This window comes from Apis mellifera, linkage group LG9, assembly GCF_003254395.2.
Source record: "Apis mellifera strain DH4 linkage group LG9, Amel_HAv3.1, whole genome shotgun sequence".
Classification (NCBI taxonomy): Eukaryota; Metazoa; Arthropoda; class Insecta; order Hymenoptera; family Apidae; genus Apis; species Apis mellifera.
In genome coordinates, this window is record NC_037646.1 from 8,759,771 (window position 1) to 8,772,334 (window position 12,564).

At 38.8% G+C, this 12,564-nt stretch overlaps 2 protein-coding genes and 1 non-coding gene across 15 annotated transcripts in view; 2 read left to right on the forward strand and 1 right to left on the reverse strand.

Moving 5' to 3' along the window:
- The window catches only part of LOC409007 (heterogeneous nuclear ribonucleoprotein K), a 91,289-nt gene extending 85,282 nt beyond the window's left edge, over window positions 1–6,007 (forward strand). For 6 of the 8 annotated variants that reach the window (XM_006561820.3, XM_006561825.3, XM_006561821.3 and 3 more), the window contains 3 exons: window positions 288–439; window positions 590–759; window positions 2,615–6,007. In XM_006561820.3, coding sequence (XP_006561883.1) covers window positions 288–439; window positions 590–759; window positions 2,615–2,642 — 350 coding nt within the window. In that variant the 3' untranslated portion in view covers window positions 2,643–6,007. The remainder of the gene's footprint in view (window positions 1–287; window positions 440–589; window positions 760–2,614) is intronic. The other 2 variants (XM_006561822.3, XM_006561826.3) reach the window with 1 other exon arrangement.
- Window positions 1,816–1,902, forward strand: Mir7 (microRNA 7). Its single transcript, NR_031527.1, has one exon. It is a non-coding gene; the product is annotated as a microRNA 7 (primary transcript).
- A 798-nt stretch (window positions 6,008–6,805) lies between the features above and the next one.
- 5-HT2alpha (serotonin receptor) overlaps window positions 6,806–12,564 on the reverse strand; it is a 31,025-nt gene continuing 25,266 nt past the window's right edge. For 4 of the 6 annotated variants that reach the window (XM_006561560.3, XM_006561561.2, XM_006561559.2 and 1 more), the window contains 5 exons: window positions 10,715–10,939; window positions 9,614–9,932; window positions 8,798–9,067; window positions 8,124–8,420; window positions 6,806–7,510 (listed from right to left, as the gene is read on the reverse strand). In XM_006561560.3, the coding sequence (XP_006561623.1) occupies window positions 7,270–7,510; window positions 8,124–8,420; window positions 8,798–9,067; window positions 9,614–9,932; window positions 10,715–10,939 (1,352 nt within the window). In that variant the 3' untranslated portion in view covers window positions 6,806–7,269. 6 annotated transcript variants of the gene reach the window in all.

The following is a 12,564-nucleotide window of genomic DNA, read 5'->3' on the forward strand; positions in this document are numbered from 1 at the left end:
GAAAAATGGATATTGAATATCCAGGTAGCGAAGTGTGATGGTGGAGAGTTAATTGTATGGTTAAAATATCCGATATCTTGATAGTTGAGAATTATTCGAGTCTTTAATGGAATGATCATTGTAATGAATCGCGATAAATAATTCGAATTTGTGGTTAATTTTAATATGGCATTCACGCGAATCTTCCTCTCGGAGATTAGAGAATGAATAGCGATGCGTTGAACGGCCTTCTTCGCACGTGGCTCGGAGAATATTTATCATCGTGCCGATCGTTGTGTTTCGCGCAGGTGATGGATGGGGTATGCAAGGAGGCGCGCCAAACGGTTTGGGTGGCGGTGCTAACTCGGGAATGAGCGGCCCACCTATGGGTGGCAATAATCAAGGAAATCAGGGCAACATGGGTGGAAAGACCACCACTCAAGTCACCATTCCTAAAGACGTAAGTAAATTTTCTTCGATAAACTTTCTCTTCTCGACTTTGAAACTTTCACTTTCGAAGAAAATGAAAGTGAATGAACGATAATAAGAGATAGTTAATAAGTCGAGAATGAATTAGCGGATAATTCTTAACGTTCGATCTGATCAACAGCTTGCTGGGGCAATTATCGGCAAGGGAGGCGCCAGAATTCGAAAAGTAAGATCAGACAGCGGTGCTGGAATCACTATAGACGAACCGTTGTCTGGAAGTAACGATCGCATTATCACTATAACCGGATTACCAAGTCAGATACAAATGGCTCAGTACCTGCTTCAGCAGAGGTAATTGTTTCGCTATATCTATAGTCGCGATATTTTATTATTATTATTATTATCCTTTTTAACATCCATATCATCTCCCATTTGCGCTCTATTGTGCAATCTCTCGAGAAGCATTTTAACATGTGACAAATGTATTAACGCCGATTAACAAATAATTAACATCATTCTTACAATGTATATTGCGTCTACTACTTGCTGGCATATTCGTACCATTGTTTGTAAACGAGTTCCCATTAATTCTGCGTCTCTGTTCAATCGCGAAATATGGAGTAATCCGCTTTGTAAAAGTAACTTTAGAAATGAATCCCTGGCGCGTAAACGTGTGCGTTTCCAAGTCTTTGCAAAGTGGGTAGGGAGCTTTTGTACAAACACGCTTCTATCTCGTCACAATGGATAGCTTATAATGCGCAAACACGCGTTCCATATCTACCGTAAGTATCGATTTTCCCACTTTTCCCCGATGAGACGCGATTCTCCATTCTTAACATTTGTGACGTGTCACTTTTCTCCAAATTAAAAAAAAAAAAAAAGAAAGAAAGAAAAAAGAAATATCGAGCCAAATTTCTCCGCATCTTGAAAAGATTCTCTGTTAAGCTTTCTTATTAAATATTAATAAATCGAGAATTATTTAGTGCTCACATGCTCACATTTACGCCACACGCCATCACGCATTAACATCCTTAGCTTATTATTACCTCGAAGCGATCACGGGTCCAGGAGCCGCCTGTAACAAGTAAACGCCATTGAACAGAGGGAAATTATTATTCCGCTTCTGAATCGCATCGAATCACACGATCCTGCACGAGGAACTAACTAAAAGACCCCCCGACTAACCAATGCGAGAAGAAATCGTGAGAAAAGTGAACAGGGGATATTAAAAAAAAAAAAAAAAAAAAAAAGAAAAGTAATAATAATAATAATAATCGTCGCGAAGGTGAAGGAAATCGAAGGTGGAGAACACGGCGTTGGAGAACACGTCTGCTACTGCTGCTACTACTACTACTACTACTACTACTACTACCACTTAAAGCTGAACGAGTTAAGCAAATGGGAAATCGAGCGCCGTTGCATGGAAGACTAGTGATTTTGTTGTTCTACTTTCGATATAACAAGGAATCACTAATCATCCTACAAAGGCGCTCGCGATCGTCGCCTTCTCTTCCCAAGAATATCCTGCTTTTATGGAACTAACATCAAATCCCGCTGCGGCCTCCATCGTTCGCGTGACGTTCTCTCACGGGTTGCGTAACTCGTAATTTTCTTTCGAGCTTCTCACATAATTTATTTTATCCGTGTAGATGTTACGAATATGTGTGTTTAAATTTAAATAAAAAAAAAAAAAATATCGATTCTAACTATGGTCGAGGTTATGTGTATTTGCTTGGAATGTTAAACAAGGAATAAATGTGCCCGATTCGTTCTTTGTTGTAAATTGTATTTGTCTTAGAATAACGTGGACGAGACCTGCGAGATGGATACAAGAAGGAAATGTAAAATCGAACATTTAGCGATCCGGCCGTCCAAGTTGTACCAATGATTCCTATCCTTTATTAATTTGCGAGCTTTTCCCTTCCATATTTTCCCATAATGATATTAACTGTACGATCGATTGGTAGAGTTATATAATGTAATTATGTTGAAATAAATACCTTTTGAAAATGTTGTCGATCCAATTTTTCGTAAAGATAGATTTTTCTTCAAAGCATGATAACACCCAGATTTTAGGATATCGCGGCCTCATTAAGAATCTAAAATCTCTGACCGATATCGACTAATCGTAATTAATAATTTATTTATTCACGAATTTATCCAATCATTCCTCTCTAATTAAATTATTTCTGATGATCTGTTGCAGCGTGCACGAGAATGCAGACCATTATTAGGACGTGGTGTAAAGAGGAAGCATTCGGGGGGAGCCAAAGATGCGTTTATAATTTTTTTAGGGATACTTCTTCGCGCGAAAAGTGGAGACCGATTAAAAGCGACGAGAACTTTTTCATCGAGAGAGAAAAAAAAAAAAAAGAAACAATATAATATCACACACTTGGCGTTTCTCCTTATGCGTTGCAAGACCAAAAAAAAAAAAAAAAAAAAAAAGAGAGAGGAAAAGAGGAAAAAAAAAAAATAAGGGAAAAAATTTCCTATTATATAAATATTAATCGGTCGAAGCAAAAAAAAGCAAGGAGAGACAGTCTACTCTACAGACTTTTTCCATTCGATTCTATGGATTTATGAGCAAGAAATGCTCACCTGCCTGCTTTCACGAGTCGAGAAACATGGAATTGGCATTCGAGGGGCAATACCTCCTCGTACAAGAAAGGCCAAAGAACAGCACTATTTCTACGCCTGAGATCGTTCTCGATCTTGCGCATTTTTTTCTCTTTTTTTAGTTGTTTTTTTTTTTTCCCCCAATCATTTTATATCACGTGCTTTTCTCCACAGCTCTGGACGAGCTTTGATATGATCATTTTTTTCTTCTTTTATTTCCCATTCGTTTTATTTCCTTTATTGTTTTAACTAATCCCCCCCCCCCCCCCAAAAAAAAAGAGTCCCTATCGAAACGCACATTGTTCTCTGTTCCCTCTTTTCTTCGCTGTTTTGCTGCGGAAACATTGCGAAATTTGTTCTTTTATTCGTGGCAAATCGTAAAAAAAAAAGGAAAAAAAAGAAAAAAAAAGAAAAAAAAAAGAAAAAAAAGAAAAGAAATTCATGAATTTTACATGTTCAAGTTTCTGACAGCTGAAGGTGAAAAGATCGAAAAGTTTAAATATCAATGGAAAAATGTAGCGATAAAATCGAAGGAAGGGAGAGATTATCGAGTGAATTGAAAAAGAGCAGAAACGACGAGAGAACTAAATCTATAAAAAAAAAAAAAAAAGAAAAAAAAAATATCGACTCATTATAATATGCGGTACTTTTTGTATATAACATATTACTTTACTAAAACAAAAAAAAAAAAAAAAAAAAAAAAAAAAAAAAAAAAAAAGAAAAAAAAAAGAAAAAAAAATAAGAGAAAAGAAATCGTTAACGATATCATTTCCCTTTCCTCAATCGCTGCCCGCCACCCGTCTATTGCTGCATTATCTTTAATTATGACTTAACTGTCGTACGATTAAGAAGAGTAATTTTGCATTGATCGTATACTTATCAATTTTACCGATCGAGCGCGTAAAAAGTGTTCGTAATCTCTTTTTCTGCGATGTAACTGTTAAGCGTGTAAGAATTCTAATAATAGAGAGTGATAAACTACTAAGCTATTATACAAGGCAACTCTGTTTTGGAAATATCGCTATATAGTACGAGATGTTGAATCAAAAAGAAAAACTTGCAACGAAGTCTGAGGATGTTTTTTTTTTTTTTTTTTTTTTTTTTTTTTTTTTTTTTTTCTCCCTAGAAAATAGGTAACGCGCGTTTAACCGGAAAAGGACGTAATTTGGTTTCTAAGTAATAAGAATGGCCAATGGTATTAGAAATTATATTGCGTATATATATACATCACTTCTAAGAACATAAATATATATATATATATAAAAGGAAAAAAAAAAGAAAGAAATCACACGTTATGATCATCTGCGAGAAGACAGAAGAAGAAGAAGACGAAGACGAAGAAGAAGAAGAAGAAGAAGAAAAAGCAGCTTAATGGGAAGAAAGTTTTATTACTTATATGTATGGATCGAAATATTTATAAATTAAACATTTAACAAACATCGAACATCAAGTTCGAACTTTCAAAAGTGAACACCGTAATGGTCTCTTCGCGCGGGTCGTTCGAAGCAGAGTCTTCTTACAAGAAAAAGCAAAGAAATTCGTTGGTAAATTAATACTAGCCCGAAGTCAATCCTGTTTGCATCTTCTCGAGCTCTGCAAATAATTCATCTTGTTTCCACTGAAACTTTTTTATATATACGGTTCGGTTCATCGGCGATAGGACGTAACAAGAGTGTTCTCTTTTTGGAGGTTGCAAACTTGAACAAGCGCGCGGGCGCCAATTTTAAATAATAGAGATTTATCGCAGATGAGGAAGAGAAAAAAAAAAAAAATAAGACAATGAAATAATAGAGAAGAATCGAAAAGCCGCCCTTAAAAGTTAGAGAGAACTCGTCCTCTTTCCCTTCCGATTCGAATAGAAACTCTCACCGCCCTTTTTACCCTCTCTCTCCTCCATACCCCGATACAATGTAATAACCGTAATCTCGTAACGAAACGGAAATAGAAGAAAAGATGCGAAATCGTAACCTTAAGGAAAAAAAAAAGGAAAAAAAAAAAGAAAAAAAAGAAAGAAAGAAAGAGAGAAAGAATGAAAAAAAAAAAAAAAGAAAGGATTTTGATGACGCTACGAAGGGCATTTTTTTTAACGCATCTCTATTAAACGACCGGCGCCGGTCGACACGGAGCCTTTTTTTTCTCTTAGGTTTAAATAAGGAAAACCAAGTCCCCTCTTTTCCATGATGATCCACACAACCCCCCCCCCACCCCCCCGTCCCCCCACAGCGTCGTGTTAAACGAAGATCAAAAAAAAAAAAAAAAAAAAAAAAAGGAAGAAAAAAAGGAAAAAAAAAAAATAAAGAGGAAAGAAATAAAAAGGGAATCTTTTACGTCCGCGTGATCTCGAACAGAGAATTCGCGCGTGCATTTTCGTTCGACTCACGATCGATTGTACCGTCTTTTTCGTGATGTCGGGGATGAGAAATGTTCTTGGCAAGCTTCTCCTCCAATTACAACGATGAATATGTTCTCGTTGATTTTAATCTACATTTCGGTCCATTTCTCTCTGCTATCGGTATTTATTTCACAATGTTGACGAAGGGAATTCGACGATGGAATTACAAATTATCCTTAAATTCTAAAGAGATTTTCATTTTGTGTATAGTTTTTTTTTTTTTTTTATATTTATTTCGAATTGGCATCAACGTGGATAATAAATTATTCGCTTTTTTTTCGTCAGTTCGTGTTCGAACAGTTCATATGGAAGCGGCACGGAACATTTTTTCATTATACTCCGAGATCGATTTATGTAATAAGAATAACACACGAGAAACAGGCAACAAAAAAAAACAGAGAAACATACATAAATACATATACATACATACATATACACACACGAAATGCGTGAGAGGGAGAGAAAATTGGTGTGTTTAGCGTGTGTATCTCTGTGTGTGTATGTGGAACGCGTGTCGAGGGAAGAAAGTTTCGTAATTGTGAATTGGTCGAGAATTGGTTGAGAAAAAAAAAAGAAAATCGAGACAGAGAAAGAGAGAGAGAGAAAGAGAGGGAGAAAGTGGTGTGCGTGTACAATTACGATGAGAAATGTATGCACGAGAGAATGGGTAAGAGAGAAAGAGAGAGAGAGAATCGTAATCTCGCTCGTATCACGATGTGTGTATTATATAAGATATACAGTTTACAATTATTTGTAATGGATACTTTTTATTTGTCAAATAAAAGTTAGTACAAATGAAGGTAAAGTAGGAATGACATTTTTTTTTTTTTTTTTTTTTTCTTCTTTCTTTCTTCCTGGCTGGAAAGTTATATTGGGAATTTCGTCGATCTCGAGAACGTATTGGATTTCTTTAAAATCGAGAAAATTCTATTAGGTAAATAAGATTCTATCTTTATTATTAATTCGTACTTCTTCTCGATTCTTCTAATCGTTTCGTTTGTCGAATCTCTCGCGAAGGAATAATCTCAACGTCCGCGGTGGGTCGAACAAAGAAATATTTTTTTTTTTCCATCGGTATATCACAGTGCATGATAGTGCGTTTTTGATAATCGACGCGTATCGGGGAAGAAAAAAGAAGGAGAAGAAAAAAAGAGAGATACAAGATCGATGAAAAATGATCGTTTGCACCGATCATTGCGATGTACGAATCGACGAGCTATTCTTTACTCCATGCAATTTTTTTTTACCTCTAATTTTACTTCTCGTTACAACGACCACACCTCTCTCTAAAAGGTAACGTTTCCACTTACGAATAATCTTTGGTTCGATGAAACACTTGGATCGTCCGGAAAATTTCCAGAAGAAAGTAAACGACAATACAAAATGTTTTATCACATTTACATATATATATATATTTCTTCTCGGGATTCTTTGCCGTTCTTCCTCTACCACGATTGAGCATGAAAAGACACGGAGGCAAAAATTGTGCGGCAGGTATTTTTAGATCAAACATTCCCTTCAGTTACTCCATTTCTCTCCATATATTCGTATTGCACATATCCACGTCCCAAGAATTGAAACTCTCGATTTCATTTCATCCCTTCTCTCGTAAACGTAACACGGGGAATAATTTCTAATTTGGTAAACTTTTGTACATACTTTCCCCGAATTTCTCGAATCAGAATTCTCACAACTCATAGAAAATTTCACAAAGATGGAGAAAAAAAAAAAAAGAAAAGGAAAAAAATTAAAAGAAATCCCCTCGATACGAGGAATCGTGGAGCGGCTGTGTCCACCCGCTGTGTGATCGATCCCGCATCCTCGAGGAGGATGATCCACTTTTGTTCTCCTCAACAATTCTGATCGTGCTCGTGTTGATGAAAAGTGTCACGGTAAAGGGAGGTTGGCGTGCGATGCATCATCGTCACGTAGGAGGTTGCCGAGGCCGGCGTGGCCGCCGTCGGATTCGGTGTTGGCGTCAACAACGGCGTACCCTGAAGACTAATGACCAATGGCAGCGCGGTCGGGGTGCACAGGCTCATCGCGTTTCGTCCACTCTCCGTCACTGAACGATGCCTCGGCCTTGCTGACCTAGAAAACGTTTCTTCCTTCAGGTACATGCATTAAAGAAGAGTAATAAGCCCGTGGAACGATCGGTCTATCGGGCTTTCATTGCCTACAATACGGGGGCCGGGAAACGTGCTATGGGATTTAATACCTCTTACTACCTATTCTTCTCCAATCTTCTTCCTCCTCTTCTTCTTCTTTCGAGGATATTTTTGCCGAGATTTGTCTTTCTTTCTTAGAGGGGAGCAAGTTTTTCGACAGATACAGGTTTTTTTTCATTATTCTTTTTCTAGTCGACGAGATACGTGAAAATTAAGGGAAATCGACGAGATCGTTAGTTGCGAGTACTAATTAATGGATAATTCCAATTATTTCATCTTGTCTAGAAACCGTCGTGTCGATTTTCGAAAGATAGAAAGATAAATTATTGGATTTAACGCGAACGTTGTCTTGTATATCGCCAATATTTCCGTCAAAAATCTACGTAACTCTCATAATAAAGCTAAGAAGAGATAATACGAAAATAAGAAAAAAAAAGATCCAAGTAAATTCGAATCGTCCCACGAATCTCTGAACGTGTTTGAAACTCGCGAGAAGCAGTTAGCACGATGAAAAAATGGTTATTGATCTCGCTCACCTGGAACACTTGCACTTCAACAATCTGATGAACGCAGCCCTGAACGTTCTATTGAAGATGGTGTAGATGACCGGATTGATCGTGGAGGACACGTATCCGAGCCACAGACACACGTTGACCACGTGTACCGGGACCGAGCATTCGGGGCACGCGGCGAAAAATATGTTTAGTAGAAAGAACGGGGCCCAGCAGAGCACGAACATGAAGAAAACCAGGCCCAACACCTTGCTGGCTTTCTGCTCCGTTGCAACGGCGTTCGCGGCCAACGATCTCCTCTTCGTTCTACCGGGGAGAAACCTGGGGAGAACACGGAACGTAGCGTTTGTGTTTGCCCTCTGGATTCGAAAGTCGGGCGCCATTTGCATGTGCAAATGGGTTTCCATGCTCGGGAAGGGTTAATCCCGAACGTAGACTCGTTCACGCACAATCCTGTGTGCCGGGGGATTTCGGGATACGAACAACCTCTCAATTTCGCGATTAAACTTTAGCCAACATGGCGGCAAACATCGAGGATAACCCGAGGATCGAATGGTTAATTTCGTTGTGAACGAGAAACGATCCAGAGATAAATACTTTCGATATACTTTTGCCAATAAACTACCGAATAACGGTGTTTTTAATAGCGCGAAAGCAAGGTGACGAGAGAGAGAGAGAAAAGAAAAAGGAATTCGAACCTGAGATTCAGGGTGTTGGGAGTGACGTTTAATTGGAGCTTCAAAGCCTTCAGAGTGAAATTCCTTGTTTCACGGCCGATATTCTCCGGCGTTTGCGTCGCCTGATCCACTTTCGTCGCCAGTCTCGTCGCCCCGGTTCCGCTTCCGGCCGGGTTACTCGCCCCGTTCACGGCGAAATTCAACTGCGGTTGAGACTTTGCGGCCGACCTTGCCCCCCTGCACCTGTTATGTTTGCGACGGCACAGAGCCTCCGCGTTTAATTTGGTTAAACTGGAAAATTAAACGGTTGTTGTTCCGTGGCGACAAGTTATCACGACGAATCGCAGCACACGAAATTTAATTCGAAATTTCTTCCTTCTTTTTTTTAATTCGAAATACGTAAGAGGGAAATTGACGTCGATTGCACGAAACTGCATCGTATTTACCGGACCAGAATAATTTCAGGACGAATTAATTAATTAATCGCGTTATTTGTAATTTTCACCGTGATCGAAACTTCATCGCTTCTTTTTATCTTTATTTTATTTTATTTTGCTTCGCTAATTTCCTTTCCAATTAGGAGGGGAAGTTGAGTGAAATAGGACGAGAAAAAGAGATTTTTTAATTCCATTAATGCGAATCGGTTAAAATATGTTCAACAGCGGGATCAACAGCGAAATTTACGTCGCGTTAGATTAATTGGATAAAAAGGTATTATCCCGAGATAATAAATTACGATTTCTAATTGCCACGATTTTCCCTCCCGTTATCGAGAAAATTTTAAACGAAGATTTACACGCACGACACATTTTTGTTTTACCGATTCGTTACGTTTACCTGTCGCTTCCGACACCGCCGGAAGTCCTCCACGTATACCGCGACGACGAAGGGGTGGCGGTTTCCACGGTCGAGGTGGCGGTGGAGGAAGCCCTCGTCGAGAAATATCTGCCTCCCAGCCTTCGGAATTGATCTCGTTCAGGATGTTCCGCGATGAAACGGGCTTTTTGCCTGAGCAGCTGCACCGTCAGAATGTAAGTGGCTACCATGACGATCATGGGTATGTAGAAGGCGATCAGAGAGCCGAACACGAAAAACGCTCTGTTGTTGATCACGCACGCTCCCGGCCGTGGCATGATGTTTAGAGGATTTATTATGCCTGGGGAAAAACATTGTCAATAGCAATAAAATTAATCCAGTGGATTAACTTGAGTATTTAGTAAATTATTTTCGACGCGAATCTGTGTATGTAGATCCGAAAGAACTAAATAAAAAATATCTAAATTCTCTATTTGGATCACCAAAATCAAAGTCACTGAAAGCATATATACAAGCGTTTTATTTAAAACCGCTACATGCATAGCTATTTCGAAGATAAAAAGAAAGAGATTTAATTGTCCAACGACTTTAAATTTTCTTTAGATCCAAAAATACAGTATTAATTAAATCGGTGCAAATGTGAAAAATTAGGATGAAAATTCGAGGATTAAGAGATAGTTCGGTAAAAAAAAAGGGGGGAGGCAAGATTGGAAAGGTGCAATGGAATTTTTCTCCCCTCCCCGGATCTCGCAACTCTCAAAAAAACGAGGCGCTCGTTGGGCAAAACCGTAATCGTTTATCGACCAGGTCCCTGTTCCACTGTATGCGAAACAGTTTCGAATATCGAGCAGCCTTCGCTTCGGATAGAATGACAAGAAGAAGAAGAAGAAGAAGAAGAAGAAGAAGAAGAGTTCGCGTACAAGTTTCCCATTTAACCTGCCGCTCCAAGGAAACGCTTTCGAATATCAGATCCAGTTTTACGATTTCTTTCTCTTTCTCCCAATTTTTCCCGATTATTGTTCTTGTTTGACGAACGAACGAACGAACGATTATTCGAACGAAGCGAATATCTAGATGCGCATCTAAGGGAGAAGAACGTTTTTTTAAAAATCCGATTTTTACCCAAAACCGTGATCGAGCTGGAGACCAACATGGCGAGCAACCACACAGCCGCTATCTTGAAGCCGACCATCCGTTTGGTGGACGTGTGCCTCGTCCGCAAAGGATTCCGGATGCCGAGATACCGGCCCAACGAGATGAAGCACATGTGCATTATGCTCGCGGAACAAGCCAGCACATCGCACGTCACGTACACGTTACACCACACCACTCCGAATGGCCAGTATCCTGCAACATTCAACGTTCGTCCTTTCATCGCAATTTTTACACACCGATTTCTTTTTTCTTTTTTTTTTTTGATTATGGATAAAAGAAAAAAAGGAGTAAAGACGATTTTATCAATTTTCTAGAAATCCCATTGAAACGAAAACAAGAATGAACGATTCCACAATCAAATTTTATCCACGTCCGATCCATTCATTCTCGATGCTCCTTGTTTCAATGCAAAAATCTATTATTAGCCGGGTGTATAAATAACCGAGGAACAGGTTCAATCGTGTTCCGAATTATCCAACTCGGCCAACCGTGTATAGTTTAATCTATCCTTGTGAATGATGTATCGCGAAAACAACTCTCTCTGAAGAGAGAGAAAAAAAGGAGCCTGTTTCTTACCATAACATCTCTCCTAGAATTTCTTATAATCCAATTTAATCGAGATGCGAAAACAACAGTTTATCAGACACGTATTAAGGGATTCAATTTCATTCCGTGATTCGTTCAACTCGTGACGCATTGGTTTTACACGAAAGCGAAAGATTGGTTATATCTTCTTTTTCATCTCGTGCTCCTTAATCAACTCCTTCTGCCCTGATACACTCGAAGGCCAACTCGTTTTCAATTATCGTTAATTAAATATGTATGAAATATATCTTTTTTTCTTTTTTTCACGCAAGGTCTTTCACGCAATTTTAGAGATGCATTCCGATCCATCCATTCCAAAACTCGAAAGCGCACAAAATGCCACGAATGTAAACCAGCTGTTAACATCGAGGTCCTTTGATGTTTTCGCGTGCATCTTACGAGTTAAAATTAACAGGCCCGCGCGTAAAATCGGGTAAATTCCAGTGATAGTTTAACAATTAGTTAAACTGAGAATAGACCGACGAAAACGAGCGTTTCCTCGAGATGAAATCAAATGCGAAATACTCGTTTCGAGCTTAAACAAATGATTTTTTTTTTCCAAGATTTCAGAATTGAAGAAAGTAAGATTCGAGATCGAGTCTTGAAATCGAAACGAGAATTTTATCTTAATTTCCGATCTTGGAAGAAGTTCAACAAAAAGCTGTGTTCTTCCCAAAGAACTTTTATTTCAATCTTTTCCATTGGAGAATAATTTTTCTTTTTTTGACCGCTAGAAATTCGAGTTAAAAAGCTTATTAAAAAAAAAAAAAAAAAATGTTGGATTCGAAAGGGGGAAGCAAAGTGGATGGAAAGAGAAGTGGCAATAACGCGAAAGAATCGAGAAGATGGTCTGGTGAAGGACATAGAATATCGGCTTTCCGGCCGGAGATCACGAATTCGTATTCCATCGAGGTCCTTTCATTTTTCATCGTCTCGATATACGATATCTGCCACGCTTCTTCTCCGCGTTATTCCCCATTTTCCCTATCACTAACTATGGGATAAAATCGGACGCGATACACTTGCTCGTATAATTTTGCATCTAATGAAATTCCTCGAGAGAGAGAGCGTGGAAATCGTCTCCCCGAAATTAACAATGGAATCGTAGATATTTGTTGACGGGGTGACGCGGGATTAATTGCGTTTTCCAGATGAACGAGCCGAAACGCGACAAATAAACGAGAACACGTTTTAACAGGTTTTAAGAGGAAGAAGGAGCGTACGTATAAACG